The 20286-nt window shown below is 41.3% G+C and overlaps 2 protein-coding genes across 2 annotated transcripts; one reads left to right on the top strand and one right to left on the bottom strand.

Annotated features, from left to right (window-relative positions):
- Positions 1–1157: 1157 nt before the first annotated feature.
- tmc5 (transmembrane channel like 5) lies at positions 1158–11806 on the top strand. Its single transcript, XM_078282632.1, has 21 exons — positions 1158–1231; positions 2001–2230; positions 2426–2503; positions 3509–3625; positions 3822–3924; positions 4307–4388; positions 4587–4847; positions 5123–5265; positions 5485–5629; positions 6005–6157; positions 6722–6888; positions 7115–7190; positions 7309–7406; positions 7511–7606; positions 7782–7857; positions 8665–8798; positions 9057–9230; positions 10340–10418; positions 10552–10644; positions 10739–11119; positions 11216–11806. Exons 1-21 carry the CDS (start codon positions 1158–1160, stop codon positions 11366–11368), a joined length of 2913 nt encoding a protein of 970 aa, XP_078138758.1. The 3' UTR covers positions 11369–11806.
- Positions 11807–12985: 1179 nt separating this feature from the next.
- On the bottom strand, positions 12986–19224 carry LOC139923202 (germ cell-specific gene 1-like protein). Its single transcript, XM_071913925.2, has 5 exons — positions 18936–19224; positions 16583–16630; positions 14756–14908; positions 13886–13997; positions 12986–13280 (listed from the first exon to the last, which is right to left on the bottom strand). The coding sequence occupies exons 1-5, from the start codon at positions 19222–19224 to the stop codon at positions 12986–12988; spliced, it is 897 nt and encodes a 298-aa protein (XP_071770026.1).
- Between the last annotated feature and the right edge of the window lie 1062 nt (positions 19225–20286).

Below are 20286 nucleotides of genomic sequence, written 5' to 3'. Positions count from 1 at the left end.
AACAGACCTTCCCTATTCTGTAGCTGGCTTGCAGATATTTTGTTTCCCGTGTGGGAAATCAAGTTCCAAGTCTAGTTTGCAACAAGCATGGGGTTACACGTAAGCACTGGTCACAGCTGAAAAACTGAGCCACACTGACACACAAAATATATGTTTTTTCAGGCAACTCAGACTGTCAGTCAGTTCATTTCCAGCACAGGCCAACCTAGATACACATGTAGTTGAGTGTTAAATTCATGCCAATTAAGTTTTAGCCTCAGGGATTCATTATATTTCTCATAATGCAAAGGGGCCACATGGGATTTGCATAGCCTATTCAAAGTCAATGGACTTTTACCTTTATGTTTTCAGTGCACACTTCCTGGTAGCCAGACAGTCCTTCAGTTGATCTCACTCTCAGTGGTTCTCAGGCTGTTTCACAGGTCACTCCTCACGCTTGGTCTTGGTCTTGGTTTTGTTTATTCTTTCATCACAGCACAATAACCAGGTAAGCAATGTTTGGGAATAGAGTAGAATGTAGGCCAGGATTCTTTGATTATTGACTATAGATAGCCAACAATCACAGAAGTTTACACATACTTGTAGTGATAGTGTATGGCCAGGATTTTCTTTCCAACTTCTATGCTGATTTGGGAGTCAGTGTAGTTTTCTGTATTACATTTGTTATTCAGATTTTCTCCTCCTCTTCCCATCCTTCAGTGGCTCTGAGTGAGAACCATATCACCACTCGATGGTGGTAGAAACCATACCCACTGTATGAATTAATGATGAACAGATGAGGATGGGACCAACAGATTGAGTTACACAGGCTTCCCCTTGACAATGTAGCTATCACTCTGTGCCGGGAAAGCCACTCGACCTTAACGTGATGTTGCCTATTAAAGTTGTCATGACTTAGGTGGCAACAGAAGCCTGAACACAATAAGTCACGATGGCAAATGCTCTTGTTTTTTCCTATGTTAACTTTATACATTACTATTGTAGTTAGCATTTATTTTGAGTAAACTGAGCCAGCAAATATCTACAGCAGTTTTTATGGTGTGTATAGTTGGAGCTGGACTGCACAGACATCAGGACACCGAAGAGGGACGGAAACAGGGGCAGCTGAAGGATCATCGTTGTCTCCAAAGAAGAAGGAAAGGATCGATTTTAATTTCATGTCACGTTACAGCAACGGAGGATTTTTCAACCCTGCCTACCATGAGAGTGATACGCTGGAAATTGATAGGAGGTTTGGTTCTTTTATGGTGATATAATGACGTAAAATGTGGCTTGTGTAGTCTAAATGCCTAAAGTGTATATCAGTGCATCATATCCTGATAAACGTGTTTCCCTTATATTGCTTTGCCGTTTATCAAAGAATATACTTAAGTGAGTGCTTTGAGTGAGTAGAGATTGTTTGCACTTGTAATCAGAGAGCATATACTGTACTGTTCATGAATGAGCAGGAAGTCCGCAAGGAACAGGCAGCCAGATGGAGGTGATGTTTGTGTTAGTCCTGCTTTATCCCGGGTCTTAAGTGTGGCTCAATTCAATTTTCTCTCATATGGTAGAACTTTACTTTAAAGTCTCTGGGATTAAGGGATATGATGTCACTGTCCAAATAAGTGCTATGACACTATCATAGATAATCATATTATAATTTTGAAACATGTCAATTTGGCAAGTTTCTAAAAAAACAATATCATGACAGAATAAATGGGGCAATGTCATTTCTGTTTCTACAGTTGCCTACAACCTTTTTTACCCCTTAGAAGCAATTCATCCTCAGTTCCTGGTATGACATCATATCCCTAAGATTACCCATGGGAAAAAAAAAAATCTCCCACACAGTAGTCATATTTATGGCTCTGGTTTCAATATGGATGATAATAAAACCATAATCATGACTTGAAATTTTAGTTCACTTTTTTCACAAAGTAAGCATTATAATCGCAAAGTACTTCAAACATGAGCATTTCATCTTTTACATTGCATTAAGTCTTGTATGTGGTCTCAAGGTCTTCCAGCAAGCCCCATCACAGTAACCCCTATGCCAGGGAAGACCCGGCCTGGCAGGGAGAGAGGGCAGAGCTGCATCACCCATCGATGGGCCAGACCAGCAGTGATGACGCCCTTGGGAGAGTGCCATGGGGGGGCTGGCAGGAGGGGAGCTGGAGGGGGAGAGACAGCATCCCCATGGGACTCCTCTCAACACGCCCTAGGAGTCCTGCATGGCAGCATGAACTCAGTGAGTGAATCATCTCTATGTGACAAAGCTGGATTTGATGACTAAACCAGTTTAGAGCTAAATCTTGTCTGCATTGTGAACGGCCATCCAATGTTGCCTTGTATCCAGGACAATGTAATTTGGCTCAGTAGTTCTGTTTGTCCCTCTGTGTGTTGCTATGTGACATTGCTCTTCCCCTCTCCCTCTTTTATTTAGATCACAGTACGTTCCAAATCGGACCTGCAGCTCGGTATGATGCATCAACATCTGTGCGACTTCCATCTGCATTTTCAGGTGAGTGTTGCTATGGCATCACTAAACACACACAATGTTTAAAAGCCCTTCAAAAGACAGTAATTAAAAATGACATTTGTTATGATAACCCATTGGCTTTGACTTGCTATGTCTATCAAAACACTGTCATATAAAATCCTAATGGATTGCTATTAGAAATTGCACACAATCATTAACTACAAGGAAGTTGGCATAGAAAATCAAACAAAGAGAATGGGATTGTTTGGAAAAAAGGTATCCGTATCTGAGGGACATAATCTTATCTGACAGGCTGTGTACATGCATCTGTAAAAAGCTGGCCAAGATAAAGAAACCAAGTCTTAATTGATATTCTGTGACAAACAATACATGCATACATCTCAATCTACTGCTCAAACAAGTGGGATATAATGATTAGATATGGAACCCGATCGTACCTTTAATGTTGCCAGGCATTTGTAACTCAGCATTTTTGTTTTGTGCCATTGCTACTTCCTTGTACAATCATTGACCATCTAGGTTTGCAACTTTTATTGGAACGTGTTTGTGCCATTTAACTCTAACACCACCTGTGCTGGACTAGCCTACTGTGTCAACAGATATCACAGTGCTATAGGACAACTGAAATTAATCAGAACTATATAGCACACACATTACCCCATTTATTGCACTGGTATCAGCTGTTCTCTCAATCTGTGTATTTAAGTAATGCTAGCGTCTCAAAATTAAGTGGTTAATCAGGTAAATGAAAGTAAGTAACAAAGTAAGAATTCAAAGTTCAAAGATATGAAACTTGCATAGGCTATCTGTATTAAGTTATGAAACAAATGGAAATTGAAATGAATAACTACAGGCGTTACAACATTTAAAAACACCACAAATTCTTTTGATAATGATTGTCACCTTGCTCCTTTTTTCCTACCTGCTCCTTGAGTTTACCTTTAAACATAAAGTAGAAAAATCCCTTAAATGCTCACTGCCGAATAGCAAACAGCATAATTCTCTTCTCTTCTTGTGTTCATCCAGGTAACATGACGATGCGGTGGAGGGGAATGACGGTGAGAAGGATGAGCATGTTCGTTAACAGTGACACTGCCCATCTAGCATTCACAGAGGATGCCATCAGGAATGAGATGGAGAATGGTAAGAGCGTGTGAAGGGTGTTGGGATAAAACTGATCATTCCTGTGGATATGTGGATATGTGTTCAACAGGCTGAAGATACTGGCACCGTTTGGACTATTTCTAAATGCACAGAATACTTCCATCAGTTTATTACTCTTTGTTATAATCATATCAATCTGATATCTGCGCTTGTCTTGTCATCCCTCTTGCGACAGAGGAACAGAACTTGGTCAAAGAACTTGTTGCCCTGTCAACACGGGACCGAATTCGGGCCATCCGGGACCTTCCAATGAGCTTTGAGGAGAAGAAACATATCAGGTAGGTCTTGTGTCACAAGCAGTTAAAGTTTTCTTGTCAGTGTCATAACGGACACAGAGTTAAACATTACACCCTATTAAAAGCTGTAAAATACGTATTCTGTGTGCACAAAGATAGGGGGTGTGGAGTGTGCTGTGAAGTGGTTTTGCAATGTTAGATCAATGGAGACACATGGAGTCACATGAACAAATGCACAGACATATGTACACATGCACATATACACACCCTGCTCTGTTATTTTTCAAGTTACAATACACAAGAAGCTATTAATGCGAAAGCACTGTATCACTTTGACAAGTCATGTAATTCATCAGGAGATAGTGCACATGATGACATTATCATACCGTGTTATAAGCTTTATGTTTCCGGCTTATCTTCCTAGGAGCCAAGTACTGGCATTCAAGTCCTCCAAGCAATCTCGCCAGTTCACATGTTTCGCAGACTGTTCTGAGAACGTCTCCCTGGTGAGCATCTGAACTCTATCACAGTCTTCTTCTACATCTACTGCCTTTCATCAATCATAGTTGTCTACTTAAACAGCTCTTTCTGTATTGAGCCATCCGATTCCATATTCACAAAATGTGTCCTACCTGATAACATGGTGTATGCTATTACATCTCACAAGTAATTTACGGCTGTTAACACACCGGCTGCCCACCCAGTCTTTCCGCAGGTGCGGCTACAACGTGACGTCAGCCAGGCAGACCCTGGAACTGTGGCAGGGCATCATGAAGGAGATCGGTGGCAAGTTTGGCACCAGCGTCCTCTCCTACTTCCTGTTCCTCAAGTGGTTGCTCATGTTCAACATTTTCTCCTTCCTGGTCAACTTTGGGTTCATCACCATCCCGCTGCTTACCTATGACCACACGCCGAACATACCGCCCAGCGTGACCTTCAGGGGCCTGGAGATACTGACTGGGGCTGTGAGTGGACGCTCTTATCTAAGCACATACCTTTAGCTTTTTTTTAAAGCTAGAACAGTCAAAATGATCAGAAATCACACCTGATGAATATCTATTTAAGGATTATTTTATCATTCTGTAATTCTCAGCCTAAATGCAACACATTCAAGTTAGATAACTTTAATGTAATATTTTATTACTCTTGAACTCTTCTCTATACAGACCGTGAATGACGGCAGGATGATAATGATGATGTTTTTCACTGCGTAGTAAATTTGCTTATATGATTTCCCCAGGGTTATTTTAACTACACAGTCATGTACTATGGTGGCTACAGCAATGAAACCATCACAGGTCTGCTGGAGTACAACATGCAGCTGGCCTACTTCTTCACCATAGCAGCCTACATGGTGCTGTGTGGAGTCTCACTTATCTACAGGTCAGTCCACTCTCCTATTTACCTTGGCTCACTGGCTTGTAAACCATAAGTAATAGATCTGATGACATACCGTTGAATGATTAGTACACAGGCCCGTTGCTGCTTGTGTTTATAGATTCCTTTATATTTGTCCAACTCTTTGTCTTGCAAGTTAATAGTAGTTTGATTACAAAAAAATAAATGGATGTTTTTCCCCAATCTGTCCCTGTCCCCATGCAGCATGGCAAGCTCATTCAGGAGAAACTATGTACTGTCAGACCCAGCTTCAGGAGGCGCATGGCAGCTTCTGTGTAGCTGGGACTTCAGCGTAACCAATGAGAGGGCTGTGAGACAGCGCAAGAACAACCTCCGTGTCCAACTCAAGGTCGGTTACTGTGTTAGAATCCTACTCTTGTGAAATCAAGACAGCAAGCTATAGAGAGAGAGAGAGAGAGACTGACTTGAGATCTTGATAGAGGAAGTAGCTCTGCTGCGAGGTGTTTTATTATATGATCATTAGTCATCAATTAATCATTAATCAAGTCGTTACAGTCTAATAATATCATCACCCCTAAACATTCATGAGAGTTCTGGTTTGGAGTTTTGCTTTCAAAATCATCTGTGGCTGCATATAATATCATCACAAAAAGCTTTTAGCAAAACATTCACCAGAGAGTCTTACATGCATGGACACACCTCTCATTTCAAGGCTTATTTTTCTTTTCTCAACCCCATCTCTGTCTTCTGGCTGTGTTTCCAGGAGTCTCTGTCAGAAAAGGACCAGGGGGAACTGCTTACTCTCTCTGAGAAGCTGAAGCAGTTCGGGGTTCACCTGGGCTCCTGGCTCCTCTCCACCGGCCTGGCTGTCGGCTGCGGAGCGACCATCTACTATCTCTGCCAATATGAACAGCAGGTACACGGATTAAAGTCAACATAAAATAAATAGGCACAGTATCAAAAATAGGCATAATTGTTTTGTTCATGGATACACAGAGAAGCAGACATAGGGAAATGAAATAGTAATACCCTTTTTACCCAAGGGTCTGGTAGATCTCTCTAAATAAGGACCTCCATAAGGACTTCTGTGTGAAGATGAGAAGAGATTTAAAGGATTACAAGAGTTCCTCTGTGTCTAGAATGGCCCTGATTTTTCCCTCAAAATCATTACTGAAAAGGAAAATTACCCTTGCCTTGCTTGCGCACAGTAGCAGCATTCTTTGTATGTGTAGGTATGGAGAGTTTTCAGAGTATAGAGATAGAGATATTACTTAATGGCATGGCAAAGTGTTGAGTCATACATTACAGTAAAGTCCATATCAAGACGCGTCATAGATCCGTGAAATACTTGAGTTTATGACTTACTGACTGTAATGCGTCAGGTCATTTACAGACAATGCAGGGTTTAATTTGTCTCATTGCACATCGCGTTATTTTTGCAGCGTTATCTCGGTCTGACCTCCATCTGTTATCTTTACAGCGGACGACAGATACTGCCAGCTGGTCTCTGCTTCAAGAGGCAGAGACTCTCCTGGTTCCCTTTGTGGTGTCTCTGATCAACCTGGTCATCCCACTCTTCTACTCCCTCTTCAACAAGTTTGAGCACTACTCCAACCAGCGCAGACAGATCTACGCTCTTGTTGTCAGGTCAGGCAGCTGGATATCATCATGAATGCCACACCTTGTATACATATAGGCCTAGACATGTATATCCACTCCTCCACTCAAAGAAAGTACATACATAAAAAAAGAATCAAGAAATAGAATCTCTAATAACATCAATATGCCTGCTATAGACCCTAAATGCTATGCAACAGTGCTTAAGGCATAGACAGAGATGTTAATAAAGCATTTTCTCTCCTCCCACTTATAGAAATGTCATCCTTAAGGTGTCCATTCTGGGTATCCTGTGTTACTACTGGATGAACGAGGTGGCTAATAAGTTTTCGGTGCGTTTCACAGGAATTGTGTTGCCCTTTTCAAATACACCAATATTGGTTTCATCAGTAGACATTCATACATGAGGTATAGCCTATTCATTCACCCACTTTCATGTGTCCACTATAGTGTTGGGAGCCCATGGTAGGACAGGCTTTGTACCGCCTGGTCATTGTTGACTTCCTCTTTCTCATGTTGGGATCCTTCTTTGGAGAGTTTCTCAGCAAGTGAGTTAGAAGATTTCAGTTTTTTTGAAATGTGCATTATTTTCATCAAATGTAAGCCTCAAATGTAAATCAGATTTTTGACTTGGACTTTGACTCTGTTCCAGTGTGATTGGGACCAGATTAATTCAAAGTCTAGGGGTTCCAGAGTTTGACGTCGCCAGGAATGTCCTCGAGCTCATCTACGCACAGACTCTGGCCTGGTAAGAAGAACAATACGTTAAATACTCCCAATTCAAATAATTAGTAACAGTATCTGACACTGGCTCATACAGTGGATTTGTAACCAGGACTCGTTTTGTTCTCCTTGTCAGGGAAAACAGCCTCAGTGCTAATTTCCAGTTAACATTTATTGTACCTATTATTTTCTCCCCTTAGGATCGGAATCTACTTCTCTCCTCTGCTGCCTCTCATCCAGATCATCAAATTTTTCGTCTTGTTTTACCTGAAGAAGGTAAATTGAGGTTCACTAGAGTAGGGGCCCCAGGTGACTGTAAGCTGAACTGGCATGGTGACACACTGCCATAGTCAGATACAATGCCATAGCTGCCCAGGCCTCTCCTTAGTCTTCAAAGCTCATGTTACTCTGTTTGCACACCTGGGTCAATAATTAATTAAAATCCTTTCATTACATTGACGGTTTGCGTCATTTTGTGTTAAAGGAAAGATGGGCTGGGTTTTGGATTTTTGGGGCAACCCTGTCGGTTGCATTGTACCAGTGAAGATCAATCAATCCCAGAAAGGAAACTGAATTCAATACAAATAGTAATTTGACCCAGGTTGGCTCCGGTGTGAAGGGCTGCTGAATGTTTTATGAACATGTTGAACGATCTTCAAGGCTGTGCTATTCAAAGCTCTAAGAAGATGTTCATGTTTTCCACTACAGGGTGAAACAGATACGATGTTTAAGTTGAAATGAGCTGAGGGCTTTTTATACTCTAACAGCATTACATAAGGTGCTGCAAGAATAATTAATGAAGAATGATGGATGATGACGGATTGCCTTAGACAGGGAATCCAAAACATTCTATAATCCTGGTTTAATATCTACAATGATGGAATGGTCAATGATTAGGTTTTTGTCTTTTCTAACATGCAAAGTGACACTGTTCACACACACACACACACACACACACTCACAGTTGTTTACTTTTGATGATTAATGGCTTGTTTATGGTGTGTATGATGTGTATTTGCATGTGTTTGTTTGTGTTTGTTTGTTTGTTTGTGTGTGTGTGTGTGTGTGTGTGTGTGTGCCCAGGTGAGCCTGACCCAGAACTGCCAGCCTCCGCGGCGGTCAGGCAGGGCAGCTCAGATGCAAACCATCTTCATCGCCCTCCTCTTCTTCCCTTTCTTTGTGGGCGCACTCTCCATGGTTGCATACACCGCCTGGAGGTACGGGAGCAGGACGTGGCCTATTGTGACCGAATCACAATACAACTTTTACGTCATGTCAACAGCTTGTATTAAAAAATATCATTTTACAACATAACTAATTTAGGGGAAAAAAACACAACTACACCCCAACAATACCACACCTCCCTTGTCAGCAAGATGCATGAACAGACCTTGACACTACTAGACTAGAATTTTATTTCACTGTTTTCAAAACTATTTCAAACCTGTTTTGTTTCCCCCTGTCCTGCGCTGCAGCCTGACTCCCTCGGAGCAGTGCGGTCCTTTCCGGGGCCTCAACAATACCTTCAGTGTTGTTGCTGTGTGGATCGACCATCTGGAGGACATCCCCGGCTCTGAATGGGTCATCTGGATCTACCAGAAGGTCATCAGGAGCGAAATCTTCTACTTCCTTATCACACTCATTATCCTGTAAGTATACATAGTTGTCTTAGTGTGTGTGCATGTGTGTGTGTGTACTGCATGTAGTGTATTGCATCAAATCAACTTAATTTAATTGTAAGTCACACTAGATAAGAGCATCAACTAATTGATAAATTCAACAGCTAACTGATTAAAACGTAAGTATGAGTATATCAGTATGTGTGTGTGTGTTCATATGTGTGTGTGCATGGGTGTGTGTGTTCCTGACTAGGAAGAATTTATGCCTGGTCATACATTTGACAAACATGTTGGAGTTGGAATGTCAATTTAGGATCAGTTTGGTCTGAATGAACCAGAAGCTCCTAGTCAAGCAAAAGCTGTTTCTTGAATTAAGCTACCTTCATGTCTAACATTATATATGAATGGTAACACTCTATAATGTATTGCTCTAAATAGTAGTGGTGCACCTTTTCATTCCAATGATAAGCGCTCTTTGTTGTGATTGCATTAAAAAGAAAGCTCTGAGAGCAATCCCAAAGTTGTGTGTTTATATGTGTATATGTGATGTAGTGGGAACACCTACCCATTGTTTTTACTTGGAACAATTTTAATCTTTTTATAGTTGTTTTCTTTATTGTAATCTTACTTGGCTTGAAGGAGGCTCTGTGATGAAATGAAACCAATTAACTGGCAATGATGTCAACACAATGGATAACTGCGTGTATTGGAGATGTAATATTGTGATAAACCTGTCATGTCCAACGCTGTAAACCTTTGAGATCAGCGATTTAAAACATGTAGCTTGTTCAGACGTAAAGCCATCTGTATATCAGCAAATTAGTCAAGGATGGTAACCAAGGTAACTATCAAGCAGTCATAATGTTGTGGTAAATTTGTTGACATTTTCTGACTTTATAGAGACAGAGACTGACAGAGACTGTAACACTGTTTATATAGTATGTGCTTGTGTGCGTGCAAGTGTATCTATGTGTGTGTGTGTGTGTGTGTGTGTGTGTGTGTGTGTGCTGTGTGTGTGACTTTCAGTCTGTCTGTCTGTATGTCTGTATCTGCATCTGTAGCTATAGTATCAATATCAATGTCTGTCTGCCTTTACCTGGTCTTATGTGGACTGTCTTTTTTTCTGCTCACTCACACAGGGTCATCATATACATCTTCTGGCAAGTCACTCAGGGGCGCAAGCTGCTTATTGTTCTACTAAGACAGCAGATTGTTAATGTGAGTGGGCAATACCCTCCTTATGTGACTTTGTGAATAAGTATACCTGTCTATACCTATTCATTCCTTTTTCAGCCATGTTACAACTGAATTTGCTTATTTGGCCTTATTTTCTCTTCGATCCTCTCACTAGGAGGGGAAAGACAAGTCCTTCTTGCTGGACAAGCTCCAGAACCTCCAGAAATCCAAGCCTAATAAAAAGCCCAAACAGAAGAATCACAAAAAGGTTTGTGGTTTGTGGTCAAAGTACATTCACCCTAAGTGCCTTTGTTCCTGAGATTAGTTAGTTCATTTTCAACCTCATCTCTGTGTTCCTACAGCAGACCAAACGACGCTCAGACGACCGCTCCTCCTCCGGTGCTCAGTCCAACTCCAACGTCATGGTTCAGGCTTTGCTGGCTCGCCAGCGGCTGGAGGAGCAGGAGAGGGGGATCTCTCGCGGGGTGCCCGTTCCCGTTGACACCTCCCCCTCCAACACCTCTAGCGCTCTGGTGCAGGCCATGTTAGCCCGTCAGAGGGCTGACGAACAGGGTGAAGATTTTGACAGGATGCCCTTGCCCTCAGAACACCTGTCGTCCTCCAATGCCCTCACACAGGCCATGCAAGCCAGACAGAGGGCCGAGGATCAAGAGAGGGATGAGCACTACAGGACAGCAGGTTTTTCAGAAAACCCCCTAAGCAGCTCCAGCACTATGGTGCAGGTGATGCAAGCCAGACAAAGAGCAGAGGAAGATTACTACAGGCCAGCAGATAATACACACGACCTGGCATCTTCAACGTCAAGTGTTATGATGCAGGTCATGCAAGCCAGGCAGAGAGCAGAAGAAGAGGACAGCATTCACAGAGTGGCCGCTCCTCCGCAGAACTCAGCTCCCCCGGGGTCCAGTGCGCTCATACAGGCCATGCTGGCCCGACAGCAGGCCCAGAATGAGTATGACGACGGCTACTGAACTAAGGGGAGTAACTTTATCACAGCGTGGGGAAAGGAATAAAATTGGAAATTGGAAAATAATGGTTTGCTCCCAGATGACCTTGATGAGTCGTCTCACATCTTGATTTGTGTTGTAGTCCATAACTGATTTTGCATTAGTGAAAGGTTCAGAACTGGGGTGATCAGTCCAGAATTTGCAATTCATTCAATCCTCCTGTACATGGAAAAGAACAAAGTATTTAGATGTCTAGCTGGGCATCAAGAGAGTGCAGGCCCACCTCTTCATGCTCTTTGTTTACAACTGTACATTAACTGTATATTTCTAAGACAGTGTATATGCCTTTGTACATTAAATAAATAACTACTATTACAAATAAACAAATTAGCACAAGACCTGATGTTGTGCTATATCTAATGTAATCTGTGTATCAGAAACACATTTGTACTTGAAATTGTAGCCAATATGTAGCTTGTTAATATTGTATATCATCTTTATGAAATGTAGATGAATGCCACACTGGACATAAACCAAATAAAAGGCAAGAATCTATGCATTGGTTACTGTCACCAGTATATAACAGTAAATAACCAATAACCATCATTAATGCAACGCGATCTAATGTTTTGCAATCATGGTCTATCTGTCAAGATACAACACTGCCCTCTGTAGGGATTATGTATCCAATGCCACAGAGTAGGCATACAGTAGTGTTTATTAGATATTTTCTGCTCATAGTTTTCTCCTATTTAGTAGTTATTCAGTAATTTTAGTATTCAGTAGATTTATCTGAAACAGTGTCAACAGAGACGCTTGGACGGGACCGAATATTTATTGTCAAATGAAAATTACAAAAGAAAAATTTAAACTCTGCACATAGTAGAAACGTGATACTGACTGTAGACCATCCATATCCACCTATTGCTTGTGTTCATATGAAGTTTAAGCTCTGTGTTATATGAAGTGTGTGAAGTTGCAAATGCAAATTGTGAGACAACAAAAGTAACAGTTAGATGCGTAACAGCCATTCGATGTACAAAAATACTGCACACTTACACTCCACAACTTATTTACAACATTGAATTCATCAATATAAGTATGATACATGTAGGCACAGAATTCACAGCAAGTACTTGTGACTTTATTTTGCAATTCATGAATACCAGTTATAATTGTCACCCTGTCTTTGTAAATAGACATAATTTGCATTGCATTAAATACCGAAATTTCCTGTTTAATAAGGCTATTAGCATGCAAAAGTCCCTCACTCTATATTTATAGGGGTACACTTACAACATTTTCTTTTAAATCTTTACATTGCTGTAAGTTATACAAATGGAGAGAATGCCTTAATTCTTTGCAACCATTCCTCAAATTAGATCAAGTCCACTGTTCCAGCTCTCAGTTGGTTGGGCTGACCAGCTAAAACCCTATGGGACTTGAAGCTCCATGACTACCAATGCCACAAACACACCCACAGGGAGTGGATTTCCTTCTTCCATTAAGGCAGTGTAGAAATGGAAATCAGATGGAGCTGCTGATGTGGCCTGAAATCCCTTGAGGCATTCATCCCAAGCTGAACACATCCATCAAGTTCCCACACGAAGAGAAACACCACCATCCTCCGCTCTGTCCCGTTCAGCACTGCTCTTCCCCTAAGGATGCTGGAATGTCATTCAGGTCCAGGGAGGAAGCGGGTATAGGTGTTTTCCTGCTGCTTTTGGGGGTCTGGTCCGCGTAAACTTCCACGGACTTGGAGATGGACTGCACCGAGCGTTCCCGGAAATATCCGAAAGCCTCCCGCGCGTGCTCCTCCCGGATGGTTTGCTCAAAGGTCTTGCGCTTGTGCCTGAACTCGATAACGGTCTTCGTATAGGAGTTGAGGGTGGTGACTGATGCACCCATGCAACAGGTGAAGGATGCCCAGGCCATGCTGATGTAAGAGAGAGAGCAAGGAATGAGAAAATCACATTGTAATTCAGTACACAGGGTGACTCTCTACTGAACATGAACAATATCATCTGAACTCTGCTTTTGTAATGAAAAAACGGTGAGCACCCATGTGAGGACACAATCCAATTTGACAATTTTCTGTTGATATTTTGACCCTGTGTAAAAGTGGCCACCACTTTTACACAGTGTGCCAGGTCACATGCGATCAATCAATCAATTCCTCATCTCGTGAACTTTTCACTCAGGTTGGTTAATGCTCACAAAAGGTCAAGAATTGTTTAGCCTCTAAAAGGAATTTTCAACATACTGCGCATATTGTGAAGGGGTGAAATATTATCCCCTTATGCAATTCCAATCACGCCTGTATTGGGGCTTTAGACACCAAAGCCTAATCCCACCGTAACATGAGAGCTTTGGGCTTTTTTCATTAGAGACAGTGATGGTGGGCAGAGGTGAGAGCATAGAGCTAGAGCGGACTGTGTGGGGCTGTTACGTGAGAAATGGAAGCCCTGCAGGTCTCCTTATTTGATTTCCCAACAGGTGAGTGGGAGTTCTGCTGTATATTTATGGGGCTAGGAGTCATACCAGAAGGACCAGCCATAGTCCCAGTTGTAGGGCCTCCAGTCGGGTGGACCCAGACTGACGGTGACCTGGAAGACCTGTGTGTACATCACATGAGCCACCATACCCAGCAGACCTGCAATTATATGCATACGGTTAGTTAGCTAGCTGTGTGACGATGCACCATACAGTATTACGTACAGAGGCACGAATGTGACCCATCGCAGAAAAGAAGATTCGTTTCAAGTCATTCATTCATTCATTTTTTTATTTTTTTCGCAATTTCTTAAAGTACCGTGTCACAGGCCCATTCAATTGCACAAGTACACACATGTACACACAGATGTAAATGCAAATCCCTTATCCAAATAGCTTATGCTTGTTCATTCTGAAAAGGTTCCGAGGTTATTTTGGACAAGATTTGTAAAAACTAATATCCCCTTTAAGTCTATTGGAACTACGCGCTTTTCATCTTGTCAGCCACTAAAAGATGCTAACAACATTTCTTCAACTCATGACTTGATCGCTGTGAGTCATTCTGTTATTCATTACACTTCCTACGTCATAGATTTTAAATTTAGTTCAGAGTTTTTGAGAGTTACATGAAAACCCCGGGAAAGGCTCCATGCCTGGTGATAGTATGCAATTATCAGTGAGAGATTCTTTTTCATGACTCCTCTTCCCATCTTCTAATTTTGTTTTGAAAGCAAAGGACCTCAGATTTGTTATCTTTCCCCTATTCCTAGCGTCTTGTACCACATTAGGAGAGGCTTTCATCAAGAAACACTACCTGTGCTTTGAGACTGGAATCAAAACATCCACATATCATGTATTTCAGACAAAATAAACAAATACTGAAAGCATTTCAGTGAAGAACAAATACAATGTGACTACCTGAGAGCACGGTGAAGACGGCGGCGAAGGCATTGAGCTTGAGTCCGTCAATGACATTGCTGGAGTGGACCAGCTCTAAACACATGAGGCTGAAACCCACCACCAGCAGAACAATGTACAGCATCTCAGAAACCAACGACAGCCACAGGATCCCTGCAACATACACACATTCAAAGTCACGGTAACACTTTAGATTAGGGAACACATATTAACTATTAATAAATTGCTTATTAACATGCATATTAGTAGTGTATTTGTTCATTATTAGTCACTACAAACCATTTATTAGCACCTTATTCTGCACTATTGTATTCTACAAGTAAACCCCATTAACTATGGGTTTTCCCTCAACAGCCTCCTAATTAGTGCTTATAGCAGTCAGTAAGCAGGTTGTTGCACATGAATTTGTCTTTTACTATGCTTTGCACAGTTTGATGCTTATAAGGTGCTAGTATCACATATTGGGGGAAATTATTAAACTATTGTGGGAAAACCCATTGTTAATAGTTAATGTGTTCCCTAATCTTAAGTGTTACCGAAGTCACATTTCAATTCAAATTCAAATTCTCAATGGATATAAATTATACTAATACAAGTTGATAGCCTACATACCTGTGTATTTTGTCAAACAAGGCAACACTAGTGCGTCCTGATAAGTTGTATGTTTCTTGTCTTTGGAAGTGTACAGCTGTTTTGCTGATGATGCATGGGACAATAATGAAATCTAATTCTGAATCATTCTTAATTCTTAGTCTTAAACCAGTTTTGGGCGATGATTTAGATTTAATCTGACATCTCAATGGTTCCTGAGTCAGCTACTCGGGTCTGATGATCCTCACCCCCTGACTGACACGACGCTGAAATTCAATTGATGTCGGTGCTCTCCAGTGAGAGTCTTCTCCAAATCTTATTGAGCTTTCCAATGAATCAGGCCAAATGTTATCTGGCTACACGACAGGTCAGACATTGCATCCTCTCCAGCTCGCCTCACTTTCTCTCTTGCTATTTATCCAACCGGACACATTCACTGACAGGAGGTGAGCATTGCTGCTACCATATTTCCCTAGAGACAATGTCAACACAATTGAAAATCCTAAAACTTAACGCACAACATGTCTGGCTGCCTTTCTGTCCCCATGGTTTCATATGAAAAAGCTGATGCTTGAATTGAAAGTTGATTGTTGTTGTTGCTTGTTGATTTGAAAACCAGAAAGTTACAGGCAGACCAGACAAAGATGATATTGTGAAAATATTTACATGAAGACAATGGTCCGGCATGGGTTAGGGGTTTGCTTCCCACTGAAAATGCATTCATTGCACAGCTAAAAGCGTCCAGCAAATAACAAGTTACGACAGTATAAAAGTCAGCTACTAAAGTGACCTTTAAAACATTTTAATTAGTGTTTGATATCACCATTAAATCAAAAGGGGAAACTATTCACAAAATAACTTTTTAAATACACTGTCAGTCTGTGTCTGCTCAATGAGGATGCCCAGGAATGGTCATGAATCTTTGAAATAAGCTAAAACCTAAAGTCCCAATTTACAAAACAACAGTCTACTTCTCAATCACTAATATTTCAAATCAGGTCTCAAGCACAATGGAAATGTATGGACACATACATTGATTACATAGTCTACAATATAACATAAATAACTGAGTTATAGATAACTAACTAACTGCTGCTACTAACTGCCATTACCGCTTGTTTTCAAGTGATGATTTAAGTATAAAATCCATTCTTGGAAGTAAGAACTTTTGTTACTTCTTTCAGGCAGCTTAAAAACCATGAAACATGATCTTTGAGGCAGACAGTGTTCACTCACCTTTTTCTGATGCTGGGGCCAAATCAATGAAGCTTCGGCATCTCTCACCTAGAACAGCAGAAAAAAAAAATTTCTGTCACGACGTGGCACAACACAATAGCTGTGATGTCTTCAGCCCACTATTTATTTTGAAGGCGCTATCTGGCTGTTCCGAAATATCAGAGTAATCTGTTTTGGTTCAGAAAAGGTCAGGAGGGACTGGCTTGATTTTAACAAAGAAACCTGAAGTCAAGTTTAAAGCACTAAATAAATAAATGCTGTTGGTGCTAAACGGATAGATATAGGCTTCTGTCCATTTCCTAATCTGTGTGCAATTCCATATTGCTGTCCAGGTGTCTCACGAGGATAGCTGAGCAAAAGTTTTACCTCCAGTCCAGTGAATTCACAGAACTCCACAAAATTCAGAGGTCATAAGTTCAGACTGTTCAAAGACTAATAAACAGCATGCTAAATATGAGACAGAAATACAACTTTTTGGGCCTCTGATTCAGGGACACCAGATGGCTTGTTGGCAAGGCTATTTGACATCTAGTTCCTGTCCCATTGTGTTGCATAGAATTACAATAATCTCGCTACAGGGGTACAATGTCTGAGAAAGAAATGATGCAGAACAGCCATGCTTGCCAGAGCGTAAATACACTGTGACATCTTATGAAACCTTATGTCACTTTATCAAGACAGGAAACAAAACATGACCCCTGACACACACCACATTCCTCTCCTTTTGGGCAGACATGATTCATTCCTTCTGTCATCTGTCGAGTGTGTCGCTGGATTTGTTGTTAAGTGGAACACTTTAATCAGGTAGAAGGAGGGTGGCAACAGCTGTTTTGAGGAAAAACTCATCAAGGCCCCTGTTACATAATCCTTATTAACTCAAGCTGTCACCCCCCCGCCACTTCCTCCCCCCCCACCCCCTGCAGCCACTTGATGAGATAGAGATGTCCCAGCAATTCATTCTTGAATAATCTCTGCGTGTGATTGATTTCTATTCTTGAACATCAGAAAAACCTAACACTAGCACAGTTAGCACAATTACAGGCTGATGTTGGAGTCTGCAGATGGATGCTCTGCTAATTCCAGAGTCATTCAGTGAGTCAACCAGGGAGGAGGACTAATCTGGCCTAATCACACCTTTGACCAGATGTGGGTTCTTGTCGTGACCACACATCGCCATCACAAGATGCCCCTTGTTACATACTCCAATTAAAAACAATTTCCTGCTTCCATTTCCCTGCACAAGTGAATGAGACTAGTGCACACAAATACAGCAGTTTTCAGACTTTCTCTCACTTAAGCTGTAAAGCAATCACATTCTGCTGCTATCAAGTTCACTACAGCCACCCACTTACGGTCCTGGTCCGAGCACAATACTGAACTTGGAGTGTCTTTCCACTTTTCCTACCTCCAACAGTCCTGAACTATTGCTTTGCCGATTGCTCAGTACCTCATGCCAGGTATAACATTTACCATTTTACCAGATACCTGCTCTTTGACTGGCAGACTGACATCAACAGAAAGGATGATTATCCTGACATTCTCAGGAAATGACATGACTCAAAAAAAAAAACAAAAAAAAAAAACATCCATGCTTGCATTTTTTGCAACTAATCTCCAGCTCATCTGACAAAACAGGGTTTTAAGTTCCCTGATGGAAGAATGAGGGAATTAAAGTGACAGATTTTCAGAAGTGGACATTTTTTGTGAATGTGTGTGTGTGTGTGTGTGTGTGTGTGTGTGTGTGTGTGTGTGTGTGTATTATGTTGTGTAAGGAGTCACAGGTCATGAGTGTACTCAAACACATTTAACTCAAACACTGTGATGATGATGATGATGATGATGATGATATCTAGCCTAATCCTGTTCATATCTCTACACTGGATGGAGGAAATAATGGAAAAATGTTGTCACAGGTTTAAAAAGGATCAGTTTGGAAATTAAAGGGTATTAGCAAATAGTAGCCTAATAATACTAAATACATTTACTTAATTTATTATAGATTATTCTTTCATTTTTTGCCCCTCATTAGGAGGGCTTAAAACAATTTGTTACATTGAGAAACTATAGTTTTCAACCATTATGAAGCTCTGAGCATGCTTTTTTTTCTACATTTTTCATCTAAATAATTTCATTGTCCTCCGGATGACATCACTTGAAAGATTAAATTAAACATTTCACCACCACCTACAGAACTAGATAAGAAAATCATAACGTGAGAGATGAACATAACCAGTTTTGCTCCTCAGTGAAATGTCCCTCTAAGCAATTAACACTGTGTGCAATTATCAAGTATAACTCAACAGCACTATAAACACACACACGCACAACACACACACACACCTTCTCCTCTTACTTTCATCGTGGATATTTTCCTCGCAGGAGAACCAGATCCCGGTGTGGAACTGACGGAACAGGAACCTGTCGTCCCCGGTCTCCCAGCTGTAGACCACTTTGTTCGGGTCCGTTTCGTTCACTCCGTAGTCGATGCACTGGTGCGTCCGCAGCTTGCTGCACTTGGGCTTGGGCACCCTCTGTGTCCCCACGCACCAGTAAGTTGTTATGAACGCAGTTATTGAAAACAAGAGGGCGAAAAAATTCAAGCCAACTGACAGCAGCGTCCTGCATTTGCGAGTCGTCTTCATTGTCCATGAAAAGGATACACGAGCGCATATATGACCAAAAAGTTCATGGGTGCAAACTGGAATATGAACACAACCCAAGGGTGGTTTTCAAGTACACCAAGTCGGGTAAAATTCCCATTTGGCACTCCCAAGTTCTCCAGAAGTCTCCATTGGTGTGCAGATATCCCAGACTGAGCTCAGCTTTGTGCCACCGTGTCTCGCGGCCCCTCATTAGACTTTTTCACACGAGGTGGCCCACGAGCGCACTCGTCCAGCCTATAGGATTGTCACGTTGTCACAGGATTTGACGCTTGCTTGCATTAAGTGTTGGCTTGCTGTTATGATGCTCTCTCTCTCTCTCTCTCTCTCCCTCTCTCTCTCTCTCTCTCTCTCTCTCTCTCTGTTTGGTTATGTCCCCCCCCCCCCCCCCCCCACTCCCCCACCCCACCTCTGCACCCATCTCTTACAAAATGTGTAAAAAACAAAAGCAAAAAAAAAAGATCAACTTATCCAACTACAGGGTGATTATCATGCTGAGAATATATTTACCACTCAAGTTAAATATGATCACATATGAGCTTGTCAAGGCTGTCTGCAGCCAGACTTCACTGCAGATTTTAGAGCTTTATAACACCGGTTGTGTAAAGAAAAATAAAAGTTGCAGAAAAATCAAACAAAACAACTTCATAATCAATTCAAAGATAGGTAATGTGTCCAGCCACTATATTAATTACCCTACTAATTGTGGATTCTGCCCAGTAGGCCTACATTTAATTACTTCACTCTTCTTGCCTTCCTCTCCTTATTTATTTATAGAAATGGTGAGGAAATGTTTCAAAAGGATTCAATTCCCAAGAACAAAGCTGTACTTGTAAAAATATCTATGCTAACTGTAAAGTCATGTCGTACAATGTAGACTGTGGTTAGTTTGTGTAAAAGGGCCTGTTTCATTTGAAATTGTGTGTTAAGTGACGGAGTTCCAGCAGAATCCCACTAGTAGTCATACTTGTCGGGTTAACACGATAATATAATACTTCCATGCAAGGGTTAACATTGTCCTGATGTCCTTGGAAAGTTTGGTCT

Source organism: Centroberyx gerrardi, chromosome 3, assembly GCF_048128805.1.
Source record: "Centroberyx gerrardi isolate f3 chromosome 3, fCenGer3.hap1.cur.20231027, whole genome shotgun sequence".
Classification (NCBI taxonomy): domain Eukaryota; kingdom Metazoa; phylum Chordata; class Actinopteri; order Beryciformes; family Berycidae; genus Centroberyx; species Centroberyx gerrardi.
The sequence above is the reverse complement of the archived record's forward strand: the minus strand, read 5'-3'. Positions and strand labels throughout refer to the sequence as shown.

Excerpts from the sequence above, each read along its gene's own strand:
- LOC139923202 (XM_071913925.2), bottom strand. The coding sequence starts at position 19,224 with ATGAAGACGACTCGCAAATGCAGGACGCTGCTGTCAGTTGGCTTGAAT. Across the intron at positions 16,631-18,935 it reads GGAAAATATCCACGATGAAA|GTGAGAGATGCCGAAGCTTC; the intron begins GTAAGAGGAGAA and ends CTGCTGTTCTAG. Across the intron at positions 14,909-16,582 it reads GGCCCCAGCATCAGAAAAAG|GGATCCTGTGGCTGTCGTTG; the intron begins GTGAGTGAACAC and ends TGTATGTTGCAG.
- tmc5 (XM_078282632.1), top strand. The coding sequence starts at position 1,158 with ATGTCACGTTACAGCAACGGAGGATTTTTCAACCCTGCCTACCATGAG. Across the intron at positions 2,504-3,508 it reads ACTTCCATCTGCATTTTCAG|GTAACATGACGATGCGGTGG; the intron begins GTGAGTGTTGCT and ends GTGTTCATCCAG. Across the intron at positions 5,630-6,004 it reads ACCTCCGTGTCCAACTCAAG|GAGTCTCTGTCAGAAAAGGA; the intron begins GTCGGTTACTGT and ends CTGTGTTTCCAG.